Source organism: Amblyomma mixtum, chromosome 1, assembly GCF_055824585.1.
Source record: "Amblyomma mixtum isolate Tamu chromosome 1, ASM5582458v1, whole genome shotgun sequence".
NCBI classification, from domain to species: Eukaryota; Metazoa; Arthropoda; class Arachnida; order Ixodida; family Ixodidae; genus Amblyomma; species Amblyomma mixtum.
Genome location: NC_143012.1, coordinates 297288283 through 297304270, shown reverse-complemented (window position 1 = coordinate 297304270; position 15988 = coordinate 297288283). Strand labels below are relative to the sequence as shown.

The window sequence follows — 15988 nt, the reverse complement described above, 5'->3', positions numbered from 1 at the left end:
CGTCGGCAATAAGACGCATTTAATCACGCTCACGACAAATGTATCATGTGACAAGCCTGCAGGCAAAGCATTTACTATTTTTTCACTCACCACGAGGAACGCACTACTTTTTGATCGCGGATATAGTCAGCGCAAACAAGAGCGGTATAGCTTGGACGGCGTTGCACCTGATTCATGAAATGTGGTTGCAATTTGAAATACTATTGCAGTAAAAAAAATGTAAATGTGTAATAAGTGACCAGACCGCAAGACAAAGATGCAAATAAAATTTCATTCCAGAAGGCTGGCTTGCGCAAAAACCCAAACAAATGAGGAAAAAAAAAGCAGCAAACAAAGGAGCAACACGCGTATACACTTGCCTCTGTTAGGGAAGTGAAGCCATGCGTTTCTGGTAGTCTTGGCGTCGGAATAGATTTTTGTGGTTGGGATAAATGTGAGTGCATTTGCTGCTTGCGACACACTGCTCACGTCTTGAATCACGGAATGAACTGTGAAAACAACAAACGGTTTACAAGAACAAAGTCTCGGGTTGGAAAGAAACAAGAAGAGGCCGCTGCCGAAATCCAGAAACAGCCGGAAGGCCTCCAATCACGCAGTTCTCATGATGGCGGCAGCGATGGAAGTGCCGCTGAACCGTTGCAGAAGCCATGGAACATGACACTTTTTCGTTCCACTTGGGCGTGGTTTCGAGTTGACGGTGGCTTGTTACGGTTACAAACGTTATCAGTGTAGCTATAATTCATCGTTTATAATTATAGGTTTGCACAGCAGTCCTTGTATGCCGCTTTCACACCACAGCATATATGATCGAACCAATACCTACATGGTCTAATAACAGAAAATGATGTCATACGATACCCTGTCGAAAGCCTTTGCAAGGTCTACCCGCAACGGCTACTCATATAAATTCACCAAGGCCCCGGCTATCTCCTCAAGGCTGCTGACGATGTTTCTGGCAGGTATTTCTATCTACCTAAAACACTGCATGGTGCCTCTGTTAGGGAAGTGAAGCCATGCGTTTCTGGTAGTCTTGGCGTCGGAATAGATTTTTGTGGTTGGGACAAAGGTCTCTCCCATATCTCTTCAATTAATCCGGTCCTGTGCCATCTGCATGAGGCCATCCTATTCCCTGCAAACTCTTTAACCTCATCCGCCCGCCTAACTTTCTACCGTCCCCTGCTACGCTTTGCTTTCTCTTTGTATCCAGTCCGTTATACCCTATACGACCAACGGTTATCTTGCCTTCGCATTACATGCAGAGGTGGCAACGTGTGATGATTCAAGAAGACAAAATAGTCTGAACGAGAGAGGAAAACAAGGAAGGGAGAACGTTACGAGATGGAAAATAAGGAAAAAACGTGGGAGAAGACGACGAAAACGAAGCACCGGGTAGTATGTGCCATTAAGCATGAGGACATCATCATCATCATGCGCTGACATAGCGGAGGGCGGAGAGGTACCTATCAGTTGGCGCCTGTGTCTTGGCCAATCCCCCGCAGTGGGTACGCGCCATTATTTAGCGGACAACAACAACGACAACAACAGCAGCAGCAGCAGCAGCAGCAGCAGCACACGATGACAGCGACGCTCTTTCGTTCTTTGGAGGGTGTTCTGACCCAGGGTGCCCGGGGCCCGGGGCTGAGGCACCGCCACACGGCCGGGAAGAGGTTACGCAGGCTATGTACACCGTCCGCATGGCCTTCTGTCGCATCAAGGGGACAGAAAGTCTGAGCAACGGCAGCGACATTTACCCGGTCAGATGTTTCGCCCACAGCATTTACGCAAAGTGACATTTGAACTCATTTTGTTTGCACTGATTTTGAGGTCAGATATACCAGGAATTTAACACTGTTTAAACTAAACAAAGAATTCGTGGTAGAGAGAGGGTTTCTTGACACTCGCAACGTGAACAAGGGAGGGGAATGCCTCATGGTGCTTGACGTCTGACCTTCATTCGCCCAGACGAAGACAAGTCGTCTTTTCGAAGCGTTGGCAAGCAGCCTGAGACTTTCCCGAACTCCCTAGTTCACTCTGTGAGTAAACAAAGAATCGGAATGCACTCAGTATTTGTCATGCGCTCTCATTAGCACTCGTGCCCGCGTTTTCAGCTTCACTCACATATGCGCTTGTAATGACTGCGTTTGTTTTCTTCGTGCATGTTTTTTTCGTGTGTTTTTACTTCACGGAGTGCATTAAATGCCCGCGTTCACGCCAATGCTGACGTCTTCGTTCGTTATATCCGCCTGACAGGCCTCACCAACAAGGCGTGAAGCCGCTGCGGTGGCTCCAGGTGGTCGAAATTATCCGGAGCCCTCCCCTACGGCGTGCCTTTATACCCTGAGTCGATCGCTTTGGGACGTTAAATCAAATATATATATATATATATATATATATATATATATATATATATATATATATATATATATATATATATATATATATATATATATATATATATATATATATATATATATATATATATATATATATATATAAAACAACGCGTGAGAACGGCGGAAAGAAGGCAAAAAAAAAAGACAGAGGACACTTCAGCTTCGGGTGTGGAACGCAACAGTATGTTGCAGCGCTGCCAGGCAGTCCACGGAACGCCATCGCCCGTTCGGCGGGACGCCTTGCCCGTTGGACAAATTGCTCGGAGTCCCTAGGAGGCCTCTCAAAACAGCCCATCCGCCACCCGATGAGATCGCGAACGGGCTATTAACAAAAACATATGCCCGCCTATTAACAAAAACAAGCCCGAATGGGGATAAACTTATTGTCCCCAATAGCACATCTATATGGGGCTTATAAGCTTCATATAGCTTATATGTAGTATCTCGTTTACTCTTTTGGAGTTTTAAGGAGTTCAAAGGAGGAGAGCTTCAAGGAAGGAGAGCTTCAAAAGAGTAGAAGCTCTCCTCCCCAGAGAAATGGAGCCCAAACGTGCCATGCTTGTAAAATCGTGAGCAAACTTTTGCACGAAACTGCAAATTCTCGTGATGTCCACCCGCCGCGGTGGCTCAGCGGTCAGGGCGCTCGGCTACTGAGCGGGAGTTCCCGGGTTCGACACCCGGCCGCGTTTCGATGGAGGCGAAACGCAAAGGCGCCCGCGTGCTGTGCGATGTCGGTGCCCGATAAAGATCCCCAGGTTGTCGAAATTAGTCCGGAGCCCTCCACTACGGCACTTCTCACATTCCCTCCTGGCGCGTTTCAGGTGTCCGCTGAGATGAGACAGATACTGCGCCATTTTCGCCGCCGCGGTGGCTCAGTGGTTGTGATGCTCGGCTGCTGACCCGAAAGACGCGGGTTCGATCCCGGCAGCGGCAGTCGAATTTCGATGGAGGCGAAATTTTAGAGGCCCGTGTACTGTGCGATGTCAGTGCACGTTAAAGAACCCGAGGTGACCGAAATTTCCGGAGCCCTTCACTACGGCGTCTCTCATAGCCTGAAGGCGCGTTCACACTTGGACATTCGGCGGCGAGAGCGAGCGGAATCCGTTGCCACGGCAGGGATTCCACTGAAATATTCAGCGGAAAGCCCGATCGGTCAAGGACCGATCTCTGCTGCCGGAAAAAATTCCGCCGATTCTCATCGGCCAATGGGACGGCGAGTACGAAGTTGCATTCCCGCGGCGACAAACATGGCGGTGCCCTTCGATGCACGACGCCTCGCTTCGGACTGAATTCGTCGTTGTTACTGCCTTCTTCAGCACGTTCATTGGCCATAAATGGGCCACCTGCCTTTCGCTTCGTCTCATCTTGCCCATAAGAAAACGTACGAGTAATAAATTCGCTTTATTTTTTATTTAGAGTGACGACTCGGGTTTGTTAACAATGGTTCCCCTCCTAACCTCCAAATGGCGAAGGGGAAGACGAGGGAGAGCGCGGTGCTAACAGGCGCACACCAACGAAAGCCGTGTCCATCACGAACGCCCGGCTACAACGATGGTGGCAGATGACGCGGCGGTGTCCTATTCCGTGAAATGAACATTTACCCGCCGTGGTGGCTCAGTGGTAAGGCGCTCGTCTACCGAGCCGGAATGAATGAATGAAAAACTATTGTACAAGGTTGTAAGGGTTCTTTCTCGCAGCGTAGGTGGAGCCCTCAGTCCAGGGCCCCAGCGGCCTTTGCAGTCTTGCAAGCCCTGTCGATCAGCTTGAGCTGCTCTTCAGGCTTCGAGCTGGACAGCGCAGCCTCCCACTGCTCCGGTGTTGGTGTGTTGTTTATGGGCGCTGTCTGCATTTTCTGACAGGCCCATGTAACGTAGTAAAGCGTTGGGTGTTCACCGCATAGAGGGCATTTGTTGGCATATGTGGAAGGATAGATTTTGCTGAGTAAACTCAGATTGGGGTATGTATTAGTCTGCAGTTGTCTCCAGGCAACCGACTGCTCTTTGTGGGGAGGGGGGTAGGTCCTCCGGAGGGCTCGTTGGTGTTCTAAGATGGCTCCATACCGTCTAGTGACTGCGTCCAGTTCCCCTTCGGTGCGCGCCTCCCGGTTGGCGTATGCTCAGGCGTTGGCGTCCGCACATTGGTTCCCTTTGACAGCCTCATGGCCTGGTGTACACGTGATGAAGCATCTCGTAAAGGTGATTGTCCTCGCCTTATCTCGTAAAGGTGGTTGTCCTCGCCTTGAGTATGTGAATGGCTGCAGTGGATATGCGTCCACTGCTGTATCTTCTGCACGCCTCTTGCGAGTCTGTAATGATGTGTGCCTGGGGCTCGTCACTCTGCTGGGTGATGGCGAGTGCAACTGCTGCTTCCTCAGCCTCGAGGATGTCGTTGATTTCCCTGAGCTGGTGATCCACCACGCTGGCTACCGAGCCACCACGCTGGCTACCGAGCCGTATCGGTGTCTGTATGTGGTTGCGTCAACGTAAAATACGTCTTTCGCCCCGGCGAAGCTCCTTTCGTGGAATTCGGATCTTGCCTTTCTTCTCGCCTTATGTATATCTGGATGCATGTTTTTTTGGAATCGGACTGATCTCAGTGATCCTCCTGATTTCATTTGGAACGCTCGCTGTGCTATTGATTTCTTTCAAAGCGTCCCTCATGCCCAGCAACCGCAGCGTGTTTCTGCCTGTTTCGGACAGCATCAGTCATGTTTTCTGCGCGAGAAGGTATTTCTCCGTCGAAGTGTTGACCGGCAGTCCGAGAGCGCATTTGTATGCTTTTCTAAGAATTGCCTCTAACTGCTCCTTTTCTTGCTCGAGCGGTGTTTGGTAGGGGACGCCGTATAAGATCCTACTGACCACGAGGGCATGTTCTAGCCTACGTCTTCCTCCTTCATACCTCTTCTGTTGGAAATTTTTGCAATCATCCTGGTGATCTGTGCTGTGGTATTTGCTAGCTGTCTGATCGTGTGATCAATACAACGGTTGCTTTGGATCCACATGCCGAGGATCCTAACTTTCGATACTTCCGGAACCTTCGTTTCCCCTATGTAGATATCCACGGAGTGAGTTTTGCAGATCATACCCTTGTCTGTAGACTCTGAGCACGTCGGATTTTTCAGGGGAGCATGCAAGTCCACAGTGTCGGGCGTATGCGTTGACCGTGTCTGCTGCTCGCTGAAGAAGCTCTTGTTTTTCTCCTAAAGATCTCCTTGTCACCCAGATTGTGATATCTGCGTAGATGGCATGCCTGATTCCTTCAATTTCTTCAAGCGCCCTTGCAAAACCAGTCATTGCAATATTAAAAAAGCATAGGTGATAGCACAGAGCCTTGCGGTGTTCCTTTTTCGGGGGTGTTGAAGGTGTCAGTCCTGATGCCTCCTATTCCAATGGTAGCGGTTCGGTTAGTCAGAAAGGCTTTCACATAGTTGAATATTCTCTGCCCGCAACCCAGTTTGCTGAGCCCCTCTATAGCACAGCCCTGTGACTGGCGTTGTCGAAGGCCGCTTTAAGATCGAGAGCGAGCAAGATGTTCTTTGTGGCGGACATCACAGCGTGTCTGACTTCTTCTATGGTAAGGGGTTCGTCCAGAGCGGAATTCGCTTCGCCCGTGTATGCCAAGCTGCTGTCGGCGTGTGTTGCATTGCCGATATAACGCTGCTTGATGTTCTGTAGCATTTCCTCGTCAGAGCCTTGGAACTAGTGCGCGATCCTTTGGGTCGTCTTACGAGTTTCGGATTTTGTCGTGGTTGAGAGTTTTAGTATAGCGTATGAGCGCTTACGTACGCTATACGCAAGCATTTAGCGGGAGGTTACTGTGGAAGTCGCAAGAACACTTTTAGTTTAGCGTAGAACCGCACGAACGCAACGATAGCTAAGGCCGCGGTGGCGCCATCTGGTGTGATAATGTGAAAACATTTTGTGTCGTATTTTTCGCGGTTAGCCAATGCATTGGCCAAGCTGATCCAAGTCGTATCACGTAGATAGCCGGTTGCATGGCGTCCCGGATGAGTCGCGCACTGCGCAGTCGAGGCAGGGCCTAGCTTTTTTTAATTTTTTTTTTCGGTAATCGAACCGAGCAAGGTTTTTTTAAGAGCGTCATGGTATGTACTACTATTCTCTCGGACCCCTGCTGCCCTACAGCCGAAACGGTCGAAACGGCTACTTTTGGCAAGGCTAAGACTATCTTGGCATAAAAATCCAAATCAAGCCAATCCACAGTCGGCGGTGTTTTGATAGGGTTAGGATCGGCGGAATCGTTACACAGAATCCAAAATAGGGCAAGTTTATCACTTATTCGTTCTGCTGTCGGCGAGAGGAGGCAAAGCGAATATCACACGTTCCATTTAACGGCAACGAATGTGCCTAACAACCCAATAACATGACATCTTCTCTCCGAAGCGGGCGACGTGGGTGCCGCCATGTTGACAACGCTATTTTTCCTGGCGTACGCAAGAGCACGCACGCTAAATTCGAAAAATAGCGTACGTAACGCGAGCGTACGTAAGCCATCGGTTTGAAATAGCGTTTGGCGCATGCGCAGTACGACTGACGCTATTTTATAGCGTTCGCTATGCCTTTGCGTATGTCTACGTACGCTATACTAAAACTCTCTTATGAGAGCCCTTAGCAAGGCCCATGTCTTGGCCCAACCTAGAGTCCCCTGCAGTTCGTTGCATTTCTGGTTCCAGTCGCGCCTCGAGAGCTCCGTCGCATATTCTTCGGCTTGTCTGGTGACCTCAGCGATCTTACGCTTGAGCCGCCTATTATGCTTTTGCCTTTTCCACCTTTTTAGTAGGCCCCGTCTGGCGTCCCACAGGTGTAAGAGAAGTTTGTCCACCTCGGGTGTGTTGGTAGAGAGGGCGACCTTTCGGGTTAGTTTTTGCCAGTCTGAGTACCCGGGTTCGAACCCGACCGCGGCGGCCGCGTTTCGATGCAGGCGAAACGCAAGAGGCGCCCGTGTGCTATGCGATGTCAGTGCAGGTTAAAGATCCCCAGGTGGTCGAAATTATTCCGGAGACCTCGGCACCCTCTTTCTCTCTTCCTTCTTTCACTCCTACCTTCCTCCCTTCCCTTACGGCGCGGTTCAGGTGACTACCGATATATGTGAGACAGATACTGCGCCGTTTCCTTTCCTCAAAAACCAATTTACCAATTTTACACAGACGTAGTCGCGGTGCACCTATTTTGTGACTTCTGAATACGTGTGCTTCGTTTTTTTTTTTATTTTTATGCGAAGCATACTAAAATAGCCCAACCCAGCTCCTCGAGCGCGGCGGTGTCGTTACCATTGACCTTTCGTGACCTCCATGTCATACCACGTGATGCGTGACGTCCCAGCAGATGAAAAAAATGGCTGAGGCTTAACTTGGTTAAGCCTAGAGAATGCGAAGCATCATCGTGTCGCGTAATTTGGAGGCGCACAACCACAGCGACGGCGCGAGGTGGGCCCCCGTTTCTCCACTGTCGTGACGTCATCAAGTCACGTGGTGTGACGTCATGTATCACGTGATTTGGAGGCGCACAACCACAGCGACGGCGCGAGGTGGGCCCCGTTTCTCCACTGTCGTGACGTCATCGTGTCACGTGGTGTGACGTCATGTATCACGTGATTTGGAGGCGCACAACCACAGCGACGGCGCGAGGTGGGCCCCCGTTTCTCTACTGTCGTGACGTCATCGTGTCACGTGGTGTGACGTCATGTATCACGTGATTTGGAGGCGCATAACCACGGTGAAGGGCTGAAGTGGTAGCTAAAGTAGTATGCTTCGCATAAAACGGGGGCCCAGCTCGCGCCGTCGCGCGAGGCGTCGTGACCAAGGATGACCACGTGGTGCGTGACGTCACAGCAGATGAGAAACGGGGGCCCAGCTCGCGCCGTCGCGCGAGGCGTCGCGACCAAGGAGGACCACGTGATGCGTGACGTAACGACAGGAGAAACGGGGCCCCAGCTCGCGCCGTCGCGCGAGGCGTCGCGACCAATGTGTTTCCTGCTTCTGCCGCTAGGTGCGCTGTAGTGAACACGTGATGCTGGAGCGGCGGTATACAAGGGGGTGCGCCTGCCTCTGCTAGGCGTACACGGGATAGAGATGCCTTCTGGAGACAGGGCTGCTCGTTGGAATGAGAAGCAAAAGTTGCGGCGTGCTACAGAGACTGATGAAGAGCGTGAAGAACGTCTAGCCAAGCGGCGTGCTCGATATGCAACTCGGCGACAATATGCTTCGCATCTGACTAGGCTTAACCTAAGCTAAGCCTCAGCCATTTTTTCTTCTTTTCTTTTTCTTCGGTTAGGACACAAATTCTGTGCCCGCCCGCTATAAAGGGCTATGCCACAATATCATCATCATTATCACCATCAACGTTGCTTCTTTTGCATCGATTAACCTTTTGCAATATCTGTGTACGCCGTGAGCAGACGACACACAGACGACGAGCGGCGACGTGCACTGTAAACAAAAATATACCCAAAATGGAGTAAAAATGGTGGCAGCCACCCTTTTTACTCCATTTGTGAAACATTTACTCCATGAGTGGGGAGTAAAAAGGTGGACTGTCCTCCATTTTACTCCCATGAGGGAATAATGGAGTAAAAATGAGGATTTACCAGCATTTACTCCAGTCTAGAAAGGGAGTTAATTGTGCCCAATACTCCACCAGTGCCGAAATGGAGTAAAAAACATTTTGTGCAATCCACCCCGCCGCCTAGCGTTCCGTCTGCTTCTGGTCAGTTGTCGGATAATGGCAGTGAGTGACGACCGCTTGGTTACCATCGTCGCTGGATCTCTGCTGACTTCTGCTCTTTCACGGGCGCCTGCCGCGGTACAAGATATCGATTTGTCACCGTTTTCCGCTACAGTACGTTACTTAATTGAATTGCTCCTGTGAAGCCTCCAGTGCTCTAACGATACCTGACTTGCCTTTCTTTGTGTCGCCACCCCGTTACAGCCCCCGCTTAGGCCTAATTCTCACAGGCTTTTTTTAGTGTGGTTCTCGCAATGTGTTGCATGAACATGGAACTGTGATAGAACAGTGCCAACGCTGAGCTCTTGATGGAGCTCATGAGGCCACATTTTTCCTCAGCCATGTTTAAAATCCAAGCCTTAATGAAGTGAATATGAAAGCAAACACTGCCATTCCAAACTACTATCAGGTGTATTTTCATCTTTTCTGCTCTGGTTTTGAGTCAAATATAGCGTGTGCATGACCGTGAAAACTACCCAGCGTCTCCTTTTCAGTTTTGAACTACTGAATATAATGTTACATCCCTTTATCTACGAACATGGCCAACGAAACGAGCTCGTACAGCAAAAGGAGACAACGAGCAGAGGACTCCTGCCGCGTACGCCGCCGCTGGGCTAACAGACGGCGGGAAGAATGCGTGACGCGGGGTTACATTAGGGCAGCGCAGTTTCCCAAGTTGGGTTGCCGGCGGCCGCAGAGCTACTGCCCGTTTCCGCCGCTGTCACTGCTGTAAGAATGAGCCTGAATGAGAATAAATAAACATGACGCCATTTTTGGGCTCCATCTCTGTGGGTAGTAAAAAATTTACTCCCTTTTCACTCCTAAATAACTCCCTTTATACTCCAAAAATAACTCCCTTATATAAGGGAGTCAATAAAAACACATACATATGGAGTAAAAAAAACTCCTTTTGGGTGTGCGTTAGAGGACAAGCCATTTACTCCCTTTTAGGTGTTTTTTGCCAACAGTGTGGTGGCCGGGAAATGCGAACGAGGCAGCATTTCGGCGGCGGTGGATTTCGCTGGCAGTCGCCGCCGAAATGCAAAGTAGCTATAAAACGTTAAACCCCATTAGCCAAACTTGCCCCATTTTCTTTGCTCAAAACCGAATTTTCGATTTCTGGTTATTTCCCGACTATATTTGAAAATTACTTTTGGATATTGTACGCGAAGAGGAAAACTAGTAAGAAAACACTAACTGTGATCGTGACACATAGTTATGGAGTAATCTATAAATGAATGACCCAACTTTGTTCCCGCACAATGCTCACCACTTCACACCCTCACACTAGCTCGTTCTCACCGTTGTACCACCGACGGATAAGGATAGGAAGAATAGCCGGTGCACCTGCTTTGGCACCTACGCTGCTCTCACGCGATCTTACTTCACGGGTTCTTCCCTCAGTCTGCAAGCGCGGGGACGGCGTAGGCGGCAGGAGCCGAACTCGTGCTTTGCGACCTCGTTGGTTGCCAGTTTTCATAGATGAAGATGGTTTATGGGGTTCAACGTCCCAAAGCGACTCAGGCTATAAAGGACGCCGTTGTGGAATGCTCCGGATAATTTCTACCACACCGGCTTCTAGCATTTCGCCTCCACCGAAATGAGAATGCCGCGACCGCGACCGAACCCGCGTCTTTCGGATCAGCCGGCGCGTATAACAACTGAGCCACCGCGGCGGCCGTGATGAGATGTAACCTTACAAGCCCTGTCAAAAGTCCTGAAAGCGGATTTCACAGCAGTTCTCATGGTCAGGCACTACACTGCAGTCGATTAAACCAGGGCAGAATAAGCTGCAAATGAATACACCACTGGATGGGGGCAGATTTATGGGTCGCTCTTGAAGAGGTGGTTCCATTTGCACCATGTATTTCTTAGACTTCGTCAAAAGTATGGGGTTCCAAAGTAAAATTTCTCGCTTGAGGGGTGTCGTCCTCACTGACCCTTGAAAAAGTGTTAAAGTTCTGTAATCCCAGAACTGGTAGGTCAGGCATCACAGTATCACGCTATTATTGTAGCAAAAGCTGCATAAATGTTGTTGAACTATGTTTACCTTGTTTGCTACTGGTGGGATTAGCCTCGCAAATGTTCTGACGGTAATAGCTCTACTATAGCGACCCTTAGACATCAATTAAAATCAGCAGTTCTTATTCCAATGTTCCTCTGTAATGTTTCACAAACACTACAAAAAGGACATGAACAGAGTTGGACCAAAATGACAAAAACAAAAAGTAACCATCATCTAAAGTTACAGTACTACTTGGGTTGCAACGTGTATGGACAAGCCGCCCAACCGAGGTGGCCTCTCGCAAAGTTTCAACATCACAAGACATGCTCTTTCATTCCCTCTCCACATTTTGTGTTCTGATAACCATCCATAATCTCAACTGCACACCACGAAATTTCGTCTAGCCCACAAGCAACAATTCCACTACAGCTGAGAAAAGCGCTTGATGAATGTTGCCGTCAGTACCAAATAACACAGCCAAAAAGGCATGTACGGGTTTTTAACCTTTATTTTCCAATAAAAATAGCTCTTACAGGAACTGTACAAAAAATCACCACTTATTTACATTTGTAGAAAGACACACACCTAAAACAGAACTCATCGCTTCCTTGTACCCTTCTTTGTAACCACTTTACCAAGTGTTGCTTTGCCATTGTGCTGTTTGTTGAAATCTAACGAAGGGATGCTCATATTCATTTCGGCGAATCACATATGCTTCTGACGCAACATGCCGACTTGTACCACTGATGGCAGCCACTGTCCAGAAAATACCGCCGCTGCACAAAGGTGCACTCATCAAAACAATTCCAGTGCAATCATACACTAACAAGACTTGCATTTTCCCCAGCAACACCGAATTCCATGCTTATTAACATTCAAATCACTGAAGGATTCACCGAACACAACCAAACATTCATTTAAAATGACACACCATATTTGTACTTTTAAAGCAATTGTTTCATTTTTTTACTTCCGTGCACCGAATGAAGCTCTTGACTTCACTGAGTGCAAAGATTAACAGAGGATTCCCCTTAAGTAAGCATCAGATCAACCTTTGGATAGGTCCCAAAAAGGTGCTCGATTGTGATGTTTCGAACTGTGATCAAACCCTTACAGGCAACATCCCCAAGACATAACAAGTAAGGACCTCGCATGGAATGTGCGGTAGAGGCTGTGCTCCACTTAAGATATGCTAACACATGCATTTTGCCCAGCAGCAAGAAGCAGCTATGCCAAAGCATTTCAGAATATTCTATCAAGGCTGCTCAATGTAATGCAAAAATTTGGCTCCAAGCAGAATGAATGAAAGCACACACCATAATCTCAGCTTAACAATTCCGCCATCACACTTATGTCAACTACCAATGTTAGATGCTGTCAAAATAGACACCCACACTTAGACTACTGCACAGAAGGGAAGTTTTAAGACTGCTTGCACCAAGTACAAACAGATCACAGCAAGAAATGCTACTGATTATGTGACTGATGACCATGTTTAAAGTTTTCTTTCTACTTGGCTTTCCTCCATGGAACTGTACTCAATGACAGCAACAAACCACTGCCTCTATATGGAGCTTTATGGTACCATGCTTCAAGAGTGACCTGCTTAGAAGGAACACAGGGATATGTGTCAAAAAACCATATTAAAAGGCTTCCCTAATGGCAGGAAACAGCATCAGGCTGCTGAACCAATTGTTTATTTGAAATCTACAACAACATCCCTAACACTCCTCTCATCCAAGTATGTGTGTATGTTTGTATGTCATGCCATACCTTTATATGTACATATACATACGTGAGTTATGTACATGATGCCAGCAAGCACTGCACAACCATACCAATCCCCTTCGCACATAAATGCATGCATTACAAATGAGATTAATGACGGTGATCCCCACCGAGTCCAATAATGTGAGTACCACAATCTGAGTTTGGCTCCATAAGTATATATGCATATAAAGGCATACAAAAGGTATTCGTGTGTGCGTGTGCCGTATATGTATGTACAGTCATATTTACAGGCAAACATTTAAACTATAAGGTACCGAGACATTCCGACAGGGCCTGTGGGAGCCACAAAGTTAGCAACCAAAGTGCCTGGCTAATAAGGGCAAGATGCAGAACCATGATCACATACGAAGGCCTACCAAAACGAAGCGGTAAGCTGCAGCACAGGGGGCTATGTGAACGTGGAATGACAGAAAAGAAGAGCGTTAAGTAACTGCTGAAGAACTGTGAACACTTGCTACTTTGGCATTAGTAAGGGCAACAGATTTAAAGTACAACATGCTTAGTTTGCTGCCTACAAAAGCAGATAGACAAAATTCTTTTTGCACAAGTGTGTGTCACATTAATTCCAAGTACACAGACCACTTTGTAACACTGAATAATGCCAATTACATTCCATGGCACTTAGCACGACTTGAAGTACACTACATTATTTCCAGCAACCTAACACAGGTGCGGGCTGGTAAAAACCAGGGTAAGGTATGATTCCTTATTACTACTAAATATCACCCAACAATGCCGCGAAAGCTGGCCAGACAAGCGTCTGCAGGTGCACATAGCTCCGATTGCGACTGTGCTGCTATGAAGACCTGTGTAAGCAACTCCACTCCTTAATACAATAACAGATCAGGGGTTTGTGCGCACCACTGCTTCTTCCAATGTCCGTGAGCAGAGTTCAATGTGAATTGTTTCACAATTCAGTTTTCTGAGCACAAGAACCTCAATCAACGAAGTGAATAAAATGATTGATGGCCTGCAGCTGTAACTTTGCCATAAAAGTCCATATTACATTCACATGAGCAATGTTACATAACTACCCTTAATGTCAACAAAAATTCATTCGGATCGCTCAGGAAACCAACTTTATACTACAGTTATTGCAACAAAAGAAAGGAGGTCTTCAAGACATGACAGCATCGATAAAAAACAAATGGTAAAACATGTCTTTAAACCTTTTGTCCAGCTTTGTATTCACAGGGCCTCAGGTACCCTTTCTTCTTCAGTAGCACATTTAAAAAAATAAATGCCTTGTATGCTTAAAATAAATCCTTTTCAACGGAGCCAACGGTCCACTGTCAACAGATGAACTGTAGCTGCTGGCATGTAACGGTGCGAACTTCATGGCTGGAGGGCAGTCAAAGTTCAGACATATATAGAGGATATACAACCCTGTGTGTTACAACACCAAGTGGCAAGACTCGCAGCAGTAGCAGCAAAGCCTTGTGCTCTCAGAAGTGAGATGCACACAATGCATTCCTTCACAAAGGACAAACATAGCACGAAGGGAAGCAGCAAAGAAACACCTGCGGCAGACTGCAGCGAAAAATGCTAACCGGCAATGAACCCTGCAAACAGCACATGTGCACAGCAAGTCACTTAAGAATGCAGTGGCAAGATTCGTACGTTGGCCACCACAGGCAGACAGCATAAAGGGGACCACATCTTTTGCAATAGCTTCTGCTGGAGGTTTTTCTGCCTCAATACCCAGTGAAAAAAAAAAATCCTCAACAAACTTCTGCATTTGTCTTCCAGCTCCAAAAATTTTAACAGCAGAAGCAGCAGCAGTTTACACTTACACATGCAAAAGCACTTGATGGTCCTCCCAGCACCTCAGAAGTATATATGAAGTTAACGATTATAGTGCCACTTGAAAAGAAATGGCTTAATTAATAACATTAATAAAAGAAAGTGAACCAAGCTTAACACTGAAGTTTTCCACACTATATTCATGGACTACTTCAGCATTAAGTTTACGGCAGAGAATGTGCGCAAAAATTATCACTGCTTAAGTACAAGGCAAAGCACTTGAAAAGGAACAATGAAGATAAAGCCAAGCAAGGAGAAGGGTCCAGAAACATCTCTCATACAGATCAAAAAGACGAAACAAAATCGAGACTGTGCGCAGAGGTCTGTATAACTAAGTCCTTTGACTACATTTACTAAAACTTTGAACATAACAAAACTGGATAATGTCAACGAGCACAAGTGAATAAATCCTTAGGTTACTAAAAACCGAAACTGAGAAAAGAGAACATGTCCTTCAATGGGCTTACATAGTGCAAATATACACAGAGCAAACCACCACCACCAATTGTCAAGACTTAAGAAAGGAGACCAGAAGAAAGGTATTAGTCATTCACAGAATATCCAGCACAGACAACAACAACAACAACAAAAAAGAAAGACCAACAACCTTTCGCGTTCATGACCATAGCAAAATTGTTGCGTCAACACAAAGTGGCACTAGCATCGTTTGCATGGCAAGAGCCACTCGGGAGGCTACCCCGGGAACCTGCGATGACCAAGTACAACTCTACGCCAGCAGCACGACATGAAACCCAATGCAATACAGCGCTTATGCGTTTTGAGGCAGCAGTAAACAAGGGGGCGAGGGAAGGACAGCAACCTGAGAGGTCACCGAGCATGCTGACTGGCCGAAGGCGGAGGAAGGGACGTGGAAGGAGGCACCGACGAAGTGGCAGACAGCAACTCGCTGAACGAAGACTCCAGGCAGTGCTTCAGCTCAGCGTAGCTGACAACGAGGATGTTTTGTTCATCTCGCGACATGAGGCAGATTTTCTCGGGCACACCAGCGTCCAGCTTTGGCAGCGCAAGAAAGGTGAAAGGAAGGGAAAAAAAAAGAGTAAAAGAAAAACAAAGGAACAGAACTTTGCTGCGGAAGCTATCACACATATTCGGCACTCTACTGACTGCCCGCAAGCAAGCCAGCCTCACCCAGGCTGCTCTGTCAGGCACAGTGGCAGTGACAGAACAAAGGATTAAAAAAGAAAAAAGTCTATGACTAGCCTGCTGGGCATGGATGGCTAAGAAAAAAGCTGCAC

The 15988-nt window shown here is 47.6% G+C and overlaps 1 protein-coding gene across 3 annotated transcripts in view; it reads right to left on the bottom strand.

Annotated features, from left to right (window-relative positions):
- Positions 1–11628: 11628 nt before the first annotated feature.
- Positions 11629–15988, bottom strand: part of PAN3 (Poly(A) specific ribonuclease subunit PAN3) — a 36231-nt gene continuing 31871 nt past the window's right edge. For all 3 annotated transcript variants that reach the window (XM_089566567.1, XM_089566568.1, XM_089566569.1), the window contains exon 16: positions 11629–15746. In XM_089566567.1, coding sequence (XP_089422693.1) covers positions 15561–15746 — 186 coding nt within the window. In that variant the 3' untranslated portion in view covers positions 11629–15560. The remainder of the gene's footprint in view (positions 15747–15988) is intronic.